The sequence below is a fragment of the Periplaneta americana genome, chromosome 17 (genome assembly GCF_040183065.1).
Source record: "Periplaneta americana isolate PAMFEO1 chromosome 17, P.americana_PAMFEO1_priV1, whole genome shotgun sequence".
Lineage (NCBI taxonomy): Eukaryota > Metazoa > Arthropoda > Insecta > Blattodea > Blattidae > Periplaneta > Periplaneta americana.
This window is the reverse complement of record NC_091133.1, coordinates 35114751-35127749: the sequence shown is the minus strand read 5'-3', so window position 1 is coordinate 35127749 and position 12999 is coordinate 35114751. Positions and strand designations below refer to the sequence as shown.

The 12999-nt window shown below is 35.3% G+C and overlaps 1 protein-coding gene across 11 annotated transcripts in view; it reads right to left on the bottom strand.

Annotated features, from left to right (window-relative positions):
- Window positions 1–746: 746 nt before the first annotated feature.
- LOC138693211 (uncharacterized) overlaps window positions 747–12999 on the bottom strand; it is a 693974-nt gene continuing 681721 nt past the window's right edge. For 6 of the 11 annotated variants that reach the window (XR_011330244.1, XR_011330251.1, XR_011330250.1 and 3 more), the window contains one exon: window positions 1063–2196. Coding sequence is in view for 2 of the 11 variants with exons in the window: in XM_069816996.1 (XP_069673097.1) it covers window positions 2126–2196 (71 nt within the window). In the remaining 9 variants the exon portion in view is untranslated. Of the gene's footprint in view, window positions 2197–12999 lie in introns of all 11 variants that reach the window. The other 5 variants (XR_011330245.1, XR_011330246.1, XM_069816998.1 and 2 more) reach the window with 4 other exon arrangements.

The following is a 12999-nucleotide window of genomic DNA, read 5'->3' as shown; positions in this document are numbered from 1 at the left end:
ATCACTAAATCTATGCTCTGTGAATTCAAATTTGAGTTATTCCAGTACAGAGATATAATTAACTATATTTTGTTCAGGCACCATACATCTCTTTACAAGTTCACCATCCGTGAAGGGTTTTAGTGCCTTAGCTAATTCCCAACACACTACAGAACTTGCTCCTAAACATAGACTCTATATTGTTCAACTCTCTTCAATGTTTGGCCTTTCATTAAATGCTTTCAATTCTTGAAACTGTAATTCCTCTGAAAAATTATTTTATCATAACATGTATTTTTGGTGGAATAAAATCACCACCACAATAATAATAATAATAATAATAATAATAATAATAATAATAATAATAATAATTGTAAATTGTATTAGACCTAACAATAGTAATTAATAACAATACTACTACTACTACTACTACTACTACTACTACTACTACTACTACTACTACTACTACTAATAATAATAATAATAATAATAATAATAATAATAATAACGTTGGTATATGAATATATATTACAGAAAACAGCTTCCCTGTCACTTCGGCATGTTCTGGATGGCAGAGCGTATAATATCGTTTTATGTTGCTTAGTAATATTCCTTACAGTACCTTACAACATAGTAAACACTTTACCGAACGGAAAACAATTAATAGTCTTTCTCCCACACTGTACGGAATGTTCGTTTGCTTACAGAAGGTTTCGACTATGTCTTTGTCCTGCACTGTTCGCATGTTATTAAGTACTTGAACTGCCTTCCGCAGTCATCCGTCGAACTTCGAACGAGGAACAGCACGCTCTACATTCGAAGGTTGTGATTACAGAACGTAATCGGGAGTCAGAGAATGAGCATACCTGCTTTAGATCTTTAGAACATAAAGTTTTCAAAGATACTGAGCAACACAACTGCACAAAGACAGTTGTAGTAATAGCTAATCTGGCCAAGGAGATTTCAACAGTACCCCCTAAAAGTGTTTTACAACTACAGCACTGTGTGGATATTTCTCTTGAATAGTACTTAGTGCCAAATGTTTTAACTCTTCTTGTGTATGTTCATATTAAATTTCTAAATTTTTTCTTCTAGGTAATTTGTTATTGAACGTAAATTCAACAAATTGTTAGGATATTAAATATTACAGTTTTATTCGTAGAAACGTTGTTCCCTTTTCATATGTTGCCATTTATTATACATTCTTATAAATTACGTAAAATATACAATTTTAGAACACTATTTTATTCTTTTCCTAACTTACCACTTACAATATCTCTTAAATTTTGTAAAAATTGTAAGTATAGGGGGACAGATTGTAACATGTAACATTATGGCATAACTTATATCTAAGGCGGGATATAGTAAATAGTTTATCATTTCATACTTTAATTAAGCATCATCCCATGCTCTTCTATAGCAGTTATTTTCAAACAAATAAAATGTTTTTTATTTATTTTTAACAGTCATTAGATAAATTTACGTCTTCCTCTAAAAGACCTGGGAGTTGCAACTATTTTAGAATCTTAGGCCTACTGTACTTCTTTTAAAAGTAATTTGTTTTCTACTTGCTTAGGTTGCAATGACGTTAAAATAAGAATATATTTTAAGATGCATTGAAACTAAAGAAATCTCTCTCATGAAAATTGATACCTATATATATTGTTTTCATACAGGGTAATAGAGGATGATAGTTTGCTTAATAGGAACCTCTTTGAAACATTGCCTAGCTATACATTTAATAGCGTTTATCTAATTTTGATTACCATGAAACAGACAAAGTTCTAATAAGTTATGCATGCAAAATTATTAATGTCGTGGCAACATTTAAATATAGCAGCCTAAAATTCGATCTAAATAACAAACCTTTAACTTTAATTGAATTCAGTTCTCTCTGTTTCTTAATACAGAAGGAACTTGAGCAGGTAAGGTGGTCCACACTAAGGTAAGTAGATACCAGTATCACTTTTTTCATATTCACTGTTTCTTTACACATTTCAGGAAGTCCTTTGTATAGTACAAGATAAGATATACTATACAGCAAATACTTTGTTTCTATATTGTAATGAATGCATAAGTGTAAGACTATTAGAAAGGATGAAGATATCTTGAAGAGTCTCTTAATTTCATTTTCATCTTGTATTTCTTATGCTGATGTAGATCTCGCTGTTTCGTTGGTCGTGACTTTATTCCATGATGTGCTGAGATTTCGAAATCCTGAAAATGAAAGAAAACATTGTTAATGTTTTGTTGTTTCACAAGGTGCATAATTTTGTAACTGTTTCAATACGAAATATATAAATTATATTTCGAAACTGTGGAGATATTTAAAAATTTGGATACATTTTTTTGTGTCTTACAACTGTGTGAAGTTTAACTTCTCTAACTTTTTAAACTGCCTATAGTTTCTATCCTCAGGTTGTCCACTTTTGGTCCACCTCATTTGGTCCACTTGTTTGTAGTAGTTAAGTATGATGGATCTAACAGAATAGGCTGACCTTACATATTATCTCAAGTGACATTATACTAAAGTTAGAATATAAATCCCTTGTTGCCGATGCCAGTACACTTCATGGGTGGGACTTTCCATCGTATGTATCCGGTGCCCATGGAATCACTTCAACGGTGTACAATAGTGCTCCAAGTATTAGCATCACTGATCAGTATTCTATTTGGAATACAAGCCACTAATAAATCATGACAGATTGCACTTTGTTCACAAAATTGGTCGATTGGCGTGCATAAACAGTAGCATGTTCCGTGGCACCATCAGTAACACGAGGTTGAGACAATTTTTTTTCTTGTTTCCCCACCTGAAAATCAGCATCAGCAAAACTCTAAACATGTGAAATTATGTTTTCGAGTGTAGTAGGCCATTGTCATCTGTCAGCAAATATATGAGTGAAGTTTTTTTTTTTTTTTTTTTTTTTTTTAAATTAGGTCTACATGTAAAATTTGGTTAAAAAATAGGTTGGAATTTCTCATGTATGTTTCTGTATACAGCGCTGGCACTAAAAGGTGCTGTACTGCTGTACTGTACTTTTTTTTTTGTTTTCACTGTATTTTAATGATTTTCTTTTATTGCGCAGATAATTATTTAATATATGCCTACGAAAATTAACGAGTAGGCCTAATATCAATTTTGCAGGTTGAATTTGACTTTTGAATTTAAAACAACTCTAAGGAATAGGATATGTACAAATGTTTTTATATCCGGTTTTTGTCCTGCTTTTTGAACCAGTTTGTCCAGTTTTTCATATAAGAGTATCCAGCAACCCTAGCTATGTTGCCAGTATAGCTGATGGAAGCCAGCAATTGATGTTAGATGGCTGACGTTAAAACATTCATTGACAATTGGCGCGAAAGTAAAAAAAGAAAACACTGCAAAAATGGACGGAGAATGAAAGACGAAATATCCAAAAGAGCTATTGAGCACTCACCACGTGACTTTGGCAATTAAACCGTTCTTACCATAGCCTCAGGCCTACCACGCTATGTGACATTCAGTTATATTTCCGATCACAGTGCTAATGTCATGTCCCATCTTAAAAAAACAGGTATAGTGCTTTTCATAATGTAAATCACTGTGACGGGAGATTTTTGATGTAGTGGTATATTTTTGTAAATGAAGTTTAGATGTTTCCATTCCTATACACAGTTTCATTATGTTTTCCATATTATTTATTCTCATTTATATTTCTGTGGCCGGAAGGAATAAGGTCTTGAATAAACTTTTTAGGAGAACATTAGAAAGTTTGAAACTGGTGTCAATTATAGAGTTTTTTTTAAGAGATTTTTCCTTGATATTATTTCTTCGTATTTTTTCTAAAATAGGTAATGTTGTTCATTTAACAATTTGCTTGATTGTTTCCAAAAATTGGCAGCGCTTAAGCCCTTTTTCCTGTTGCTCATCCAAAGGTAAATTGAAATTTTCGTTTTAGTAGGTTATTTTACGACGCTGGATCAACATCTCAGGTTATTTAGCGTCTGAATGAGATAAAGATGATAATGCCGGTAAAATGAGTTCAGAATCCAGGACTGATAGTTACCCAGCATTTGCTCATATTGGGTTGAGGGAAAACCCCGGAAAAAACTCAACCAGGTAACTTGCCCGGACCGAGATTCGAACCCGGGCCACCTGGTTTCGGGGCCAGACGCAGGTAAATTGAAATAAGCCTTTGCATTTTATAGGTTTTTATTTCAGAAATAAAGATTATATTAATACTTGTAACTATACATGAACGTACAATTCATCAGACACATTATTCGCATTTCCTACAATTGGTATGGTGAAACACTGGGTTGACAGTGGAAGCAATGACATCAGATCTCTCTTTATCTCTTCTGAGATGTACCGGTATACTTCTTTGCAAGAGAGTAAGTATAATTTTCTCGAACGCCATCTGCAATTCATTTTAAGGAAAGAGTTGTTTTTGTCCAAGTTGTTTTCTTTTTGTATAAAAAATACTCCAGATTCCTTTGTGTAGTATAGTCAGTGCACTAGATTTCAAGAAAATGTAAGTTATTATTTTCGATGTCTTTTTCCTCATATTTTGTGGAGAATCACCATTCATTAGATTGGAAAATGCATAAAACTGATCACTTTTCATTTTAATTATAGTTAAATTTTCTGTTGACACCAACAGTAGAAATCAGCTGAGCCCATTCATGAGGGTGGTGAATTTTTAAATTACATTCTTTCCTGGCTGCAAAACTTTGTGGTAAATTGTTTCCAGACTTTTTGAATTTGACAAAGGCCACAAATATTGCTGCTGTAATTGTGAGTACTTATTCTGGCCGGGACAGGAGTCAGAATAAAATATGACGTTCCATATTGTGTGATGTAGGCCTATTCTGAAAATGGTCATATAGACTTGACGTAATATCAATCCTTTTTCTAGCTGCTATCCCCTTTTGCCAAATATAGCAAGAAATGTTTGAGGTTGAACAATCATCTATACCAGTAGTGTCAGAGTTGTAAGCTCCAATACCGGTTGTGGAGCTAGATCGGAGCTTGAACTTGCTTAGGTCTATGTCTGTGGAAACACTGGAGCACGCAAGCAGTCTAGTGAAGCGCTCCGCTTCGTTTAGTCCCTGTCTGACATCGCTGATCTATACTGCTAGCAGTGCGGGAACTCTCTGCTGCTAGATTTGGAGTATTTTCTGTAACTAATTCTTGTAAAATGCAACATTGGTGGCCAAGTGAGGGATTGACAAACATTATTGCATTTAGTTTTGTTTCTAATCACGACTTCGTTATAAGTTGCTTTCTATTTGTAAGCACTGTCTGTCCTTTCTAGATGCATGTTGTGCTCCTCTAGTATATTCTCCTCTCTTCATCTGTTGCTGCTACCTCTTTTTAGGCTTGTAACTAATCACATTTATAGTAGAAGTCAATTTTCGGCTTTTCAAAGCTGACATTGAAGTACTTAAACACATATGTGTAGACTATCACTGAAACTGGGCTATTTTTGTCACAAAAATTCTTGTGTAGATATGTAAGTGATAAGACAGAAGTCCACACCTGTGGAGTAACGGTCAGCGCTTCTGGTCGCGAAACCAGGTGGCCCGGGTTCGAATTCCGTTCGGGGCAAGTTACCTGGTTGAGGTTGTTTCCGGGGTTTTCCCTCAACCCAATACGAGCAAATGCTGGGTAAGTTTCGGTGCTGGACCCCGGACTCATTTCACCGGCATTATCACCTTCATATCATTCAGACGCTAAATAACCTAGATGTTGATATAGCGTCGTAAAATAACCCAATAAAATAAAAAAAATAATAAAAAATAAGACAGAACGTAAATATCTTTTGCTTGTGTCACGTTTTCTGTAATGGCTTTTGTATGAAAAGAAACTGTTAATATATATTTTAATGTTCCAGCTGTTCATCGCTGCTTTTGTTTGGAGACGTGTTTCTTCCACGTTGATCAGATAAAGGAATTGTGCTATAGATGATAATTTCTTTTTTATTAATGATTGATAAAATGGCAAACTTACTAGTGTTAATTATATAAGCACGTGTGGCTTACAGCTGTTTCGGTGTATACTGCACACCATCATCAGAGCCTATTAGATCCTGGCATCATCTAGAGATCGCTGCCTGTTGTAGGGGTGTGTTTGCATGGTGAAAAGTGGAGTCAAATAGTGAGTGTGTTCTAAAATTGATCTGTGTGTCGAGAATTTGATTAGGGTGTGTTCTAATGTGTCTGTATATTTCGTATTGTTCTAGTGTATTGAGTTTTTTGTTTTTGAGTTGTATGTGTCTGTATTTATGTTATTGTATGTTTGGTTAGCATTAGTTATATGTTCGGCATATGTAGATGTATTGTGTCCTCTGCTTATTGCTTTAATGTGTTGTTTGTAGCGTGTTTGGAATGATCTGCCTGTCTGTCTTTTTTTTTTTAGTAGGTTCTTTTACGACGCTTTATCAACATCTTTGGTTATTTAGCGTCTGAATGAGATGAAGGTGATAATGCTGGTGAAATGAGTCCGGGGTCCAACACCGAAAGTTACCCAGCATTTACTCATATTGGGTTGAGGGAAAACCCCGGAAAAAACCTCAACCAGGTAACTTGCCCCGACCGGGAATCGAACCCGGGCCACCTGGTTCCTGTCTGTCCAATGTAGAACTTGTCGCAACTATTATATGTGAGTTTGTGTACGCCTTGTGGTTGCGTTTATTTGTTTGTGTTGTTTGTGTGTTGAGATGTCTTTGTAGTGTGTTTTCTGTTCTGTATGCTATATTGTATTTCTGCTTTCTGACTGAAGATGCGATCTTATGTGTGTTTTTGTTTTCGCATGTTAGTGTGTTGTATTTCTTGTGTTCTTGTGTTTGTGTTGTATTTTGTGTGTTTTTGTGTTTGTTAAGTTTTTGTTTTGTCTTCCTTATGATGTTGTCTATTATGTTTGGATTGTAACCATTTTCTTGTGCTATGTATTTGATTGTGTTCACTTCTTCATATATTGTTGTTGGCTCATGGGTATGTTGAGTAATCTGTGTACCATTGTCCTGAATGTAGCATGTTTGTGTTGTATGGGGTGGTTGGATGTGCTGTGTATGTGTGTGGTGGTGGTTGGTTTTCTGTATATTTTGAAGGTGTGTTTGTTGTCAACTTTTGTTATGGTGATGTCTAGGAAATTTATGGATTTGTTGTTTTCAAGTTCCAGTGTGTATTGAAGTTTTGGGTATATTTTGTTTATATATTGGTGTAATTTGTGTGTTTGTCGTTTGTTTCCTTTGTATAGCATGAGTATGTCGTCTACGTATCTGTGCCAGTAAGCTTATTTATGTTATGTTAATAATTGATTAACTGGCGAACTTAATCGTGTTAATTATACGCATGTGCGGCTTACAGCTGTTTCGGTGTTATTTGACACCATCTTCAGAGATTTCTGTGTCTCGGCGCCATCTTAACTTCGCTGCCTGTTTTGTGTGGGTGCGTTCGTGTAATGAGGAGTTGTATCAAATAGTGTGCGTGTGTTCTGAAATTGATCTGTGTGTTGAGAATTTGATTAGGGTATGTTTTAGTGTGTCTGTATATATTTCATATTGTTCTAGTGTGTGTGTCAACATATATATATATATATATATATATATATATATATATATATATACACTGGTGGCCATAATTCTGGAAACTTTTTGTTTTTGTACTGAATTATTATAACATCTGCATTGATTCACAGATTTATACAATTGAAAATGTTACTCGTGATTTATTCGTTAATTATGGGGTTATAATAAAGGTATTATTTTAATCCTGAATATTTTAACAATAAATAATCATTACTATGTGGAAGATTATATTCTTGTCCTTTAAGATCTAAATATTAATTTCAGATTTCATTATAATTTCCCATTATTTACTGCAATAGAAACTAGTCCATTGTTGATTTTAAGATTATTGTTGATCGGTAGAAGCATTGTTGAGCACTGTTAGCATAAAATGTGGACATTATTAGTGTGTTTCTATCATTTTTCTGACTTAAGATTTCGTTAGGTTAACACCTGATTGCTTTACAACAAACTTTATTGATCATTTTATCACAATGGCTCCACGAAAGTACTGGGCACCTTCCAGGGCAGTCACACTTCGAGAGGAGGGCTACACAATCAAGGAAATTGCAAGAAAACTTGGTAATGGTGCTACATTGTCTGGAGTCCTGAAGGTATGGCACAGGTACAAATCTACAAAATCTTGTAAAACCACGCCTAGGACTGGTAGAAAAGCTAAAGTAAGTCCAAGAGATGTGAGGCAGATTTGTTGATTACCATTGAAAGATAGAAGGAAATCTTCTAAAGAGATACAGAAAGTTCTGCGTAGCAGTGGACTTAGTATTTCTGCGAGGACTAATCGATGAGGCACTCAGAATTCAAAGCTTCTCCATTTAGGCGACGAACGTATTTGACTCCATCACTTTCAAATATAGAAATTCTTGTTTCTTCGCTACATATCACTTTCGCCCAGTAATCATTGGTCCATGATTGATGATTTTTGCACCAATTTACACGATTTTCTCGTTGCCCTTTGTTGAGAAATGGCTTTTTTCTGGGTGCTCTTGCTTTCAGTCTATTGTCAAATAACTTCCTTCGAACATTCTTTGCAGAAATACTAAGTCAATTGCTATGTAGAACTTCCTGTATCTCTTGAGAAGATTTCCTTCGATCTTTCAATGCTAATCAACAAATCTGCCTCACATCTCTTGGACTTACTTTAGGTTATCTACCAGTCCTAAGTGTTGTTTTACAAGATTTTGTGGATTTGTACTTCTGCCATATCTTCTGGACGCCAGACACTGTAGCACCATTGTAAAGTTTTCTTGCAATTTCCTTGAATGTGTAGCCTTCCTCTCGAAGTGTGACTGCCCTAGAAGGTGTCCAGTCCTTTCGTGGAGCCATTGTGATAAAATGATCAATAAAGTTTGTTGTAAAGCAATCAGGTGTTAACCTAACGAAATCTTAAGTCAGAAAAATGATAGAAACATACTAATAATGTCCACATTTTATGCTAACAGTGCTCAACAATGCTTCTACCGATCAACAATAATCTTAAAATCAACAATGGACTAGTTTCTATTGCAGTAAATAATGGGAAATTGTAATGAAAACTGAAATTAATATCTAGATCTTAAACGACAAGAACATAATTTCCCACATAGTAATGATTATTTATTGTTAAAATATTCAGGATTAAATATAATACCTTTATTATAACTCCATAATTAACGAATCAGTCACGAGTAACATTTTCAATTGTATAAATCTGTGAATAAGTGCAGATGTTATAATAATTCAGTACAAAAACAGAAAGTTTCCAGAATTATGGCCACCAGTGTATATATATATATATATATATATATATATATATATATATATATATATATGAGGCCTTAGCAATATATATATGAATGTTACACTCAACCTAATATTACACTCAACTCTTATGCTTAAGACTAATAAATTTCACATTCCTAGCTCTCGTATTTTACTTTGGATTATTAAGCTCACTTCAGTATGAGTATCTGATGACAATGTTACAATATTATAAAGTTTCACTAAATCTTTAAATAGCCTACTTTAAAGCAGTTAACAATGTTTCTTTGCAATGTTTCATAGCATTATGCTAATCTGATACTTTTCATCCAGTTGAAGCAGTCAGTCAGCCCGCAGAAAGAAACTTAAAATAATAATTATTTTGTTTATACAGTAATGATTACTTGCTGTTTTTGTTAGTCACTGTGTCCAATACAAGCTTCACAAATCGTTTCCCCTACTCTCTATATGAAAACTGTAACAAAACTAATAATTTGATACCATTATACAACACACATCCACCAAATCATAGAAACAGCAGAAATGCTGTAACATGCTTCCAAATAGTTATGAATATGATCATTTTTCTTTGTTAATGAACAGGAATAAAGGATAATGTCAACAAATAATATACTGCAACCCAAACTGAGAAGAATGGACTATTTAAACATAAGACATTTTTCATGTCAAATTAAATGTGACATGTGAATAATTGTGAATACAAAATAGGTCTTATAAATATAGGATTGTTTACCTGGTGCATGCAGTTTTAAAAGGAAATGGGGTCAGTATGTGATAAAATAGCTAAAGTATAAGTTAGACCTTTTTAATCGGGACGTATTGAAAGTATACATCGATGTTTGTAAGGAATAAGGTATTAAATATTCTTAACTTTTTCCTCCTGTGTTTGCTTGATTGAAATAGTACGGTACTCTATAACTCCAGTCTGAGTCTTATTTGACTTTAGACATTTTACCAGATTGTAAAAAATTGTTCCCGCTTTCAGAATATATAAAAATCTCATTTTCACAAAAAATTGACTTAAAACCTTTTTCCTGCTGGCCGCAGATTTGTGAATGGAATATTTGATAATGACATCTGTTCTGATGCGGCATCACAATTTTCATAAAATTTCGAAGTATGTTCTTTCTTTGCAGATGAAGTTCTTTCTTACAGATTTGTAACAGTAAGGTCCGAAAGTCTTGTCACCCCCCCTTATTTATATGTTGATGTGCATCCATTTTGAATATGTAATAGCAGATTTGTGACAATGGTTGATACTTTACGTTCCAGCTTGTTCAGTGATCCAAAACATCAGTATGGGCACCATCATTGTCATGGCACGTAATGATGCAGCTCCATGTCCTATGTGAAATTTTCCACAGCAAAAGCGGTGTGATTTCCCTGAATGCCTCCCTAACAGCTTCCTCAAAATCTTCAATTCTCTGGTATCAATGTTTCGAGACATGCTGCTTAATTATTCCCCACAGGGAAATCACACCGATCTTGCAGCGGAAAATTTCACACAGGACATAGTGCCGCATCATTTTCTGTCGCAACAATGATGGTGCCCATACTGATGTTATGGATCACAAAACAAGTTGGAACGTAAAGTATCACCATTGTTACATAGTATCTGCTATGACATGTTCAAAATGGATGCACATCAACATAGAAACAAGGGGGAGTGACAAGACTTTCAGACCTTACTGTTTAAGGATCATAGTTCCGATTCGATCTTATTCAACTTCCAAGACCTCGAATTAATATAGATCTCGTCTGATTTATGCTACCATCAGAAGTGAATTCATATGAGTACAAATGAAACTGTAGAGCTGAAAGAGGTCATTCATAGCTATTCATAAATGTTTTGTTATTATTTATCTTTCCCCTCCATTGTCTTGACATAATCAGTCTGACCAAGAGCCGCCTTGAGTCTGAAGGACAGTTCAGTCTTCATATTGGAGTATGAGCAAGCTAGCAGTAGAGTGTTTCTTGTATAATCACGGAAGCAATGACACAGAGAGTGTGGCTAGAGAAAGACTCTAGATATTCTCACAATCGTCGACCCATTAGTTTGTTAAACACAATGAACAAATTATTCGAGAAAATAATACCACGTTTTATCAAGCAGAAAATTCTAAATGTTATTCCTGGCACTCAATTCGGATTTATCCCTGGAAAAAACACTATAGTTACTGCACGTTACAGAGAAAGAACTAAGGCAATTTCAGCACAGATATTACACTACAATGCTGCTTTTGGACGTGATACAGTATGACATCCTCAACTCATCAATAAATTATATCACGCGGGAATTGAATCCAATATAGTTCGCCTCATAACCTCTTTCCTAACAGAAGCTGTCAAGTAAAATATCAAAATTCATTATCTATCATTAAAGGAAGCAAAGTAGGTGTTCTCCAAGGATCAATATTATCACTTTTCTTACCGGTATATAATATTGTGACGGCAGGCCGAATATTCTCGGCGCTCGGGGAACTTCGTGCTCGTCCGGCAGGAGAGGGGGCGCGAGGTGGCGGCGCGGACGTGACGAAGGGAGAGGGGGAAGTAAAGCAGCTGGTGACTGAGGAGAGAAATCCAGAGAAGTCTAGATAGGCGCCATCTTCTCGGCATCTGTAGATTGATCGCGAAATCGTACCTCTGGAAACTATGGTTTGGTTATAAATAGGAGACGCAAATGAGCTGAGCAGCTGATGTTGCAGTCATTGCCAGTTTTGGACAGCAAGCAGTGTGTAGCAGTGAAGCCACCTTCGAGACCGGAATTCGACTTGAGTGTATCCGTAGCTGTGTGAGCGTCCAAGCCATTGGACTGTCGCCGGAAGTCCCGAGTTCGAGTGTAGTGGACCGCAGTTGGGGGACCTGAGTTCGAAGTGGACTGTCTCTGAAGGTCTTGGGTTCGAGATACTGTGAACTTGAGTGACTGAGCTAGAAGAACTAGCCAAGGCAAACGAACTGTGAACTGAGAACTGACAGTTTTGTGTTGTACATAGTGCTTTGTGAGCACTAGTTGAGATTAGGAATACATTGTTGTTCGCAATATCCCAAGTGAATTGTCATTGTCATCTGTGGAGTGCAATAGCGAATACTGTGTTGCTGTGTGGAGTGGAACATCAACTTCACAAACTCCATACTTTTCAGAAATGGAAAATCAAACTCAACGTTGGGAAAAGTCAAGCAACGATCTTCCCATGGACATCAACAGTTAAATATTTAGGAATATAATATATTATACTATATTTATTTCACGTGTTAAAATTAGATTACCTTGTTGACTAGTCTCAGCCTGTTGTAGGCTATCCTCAGAACTGGGTTATCCTGATTTTCACGCCTTCTGATTGTGCTTCATGTGGGAGTGTGTTTGTCTAGTGTAATGTGGAGTGAAAAAGTGTGTGTGTTCTGAAACTGAGTTGTGTGTTGAGGATTTCATGGGTGTGTTTGTGTGTCTGTATATTTCTAGTGTGTTTAGTTCTAGCTTTTTGATTGAATATGTAGAATTTCCATGTCTGTATATGTGGTTAGCATTTGTGATGTGTTCTGCGTATTTGGAATTGTATTATTATTTTGTCATGGCTGTGATATGTTCTTTGTAACGTGTTTGAAATTATCTGCCTGTTTGTCCTTTATAGAAGTTGCTGCAGGTATTACATACGCCTGCGTAGTTATATTTGTTTGTGTTGAGATGCTT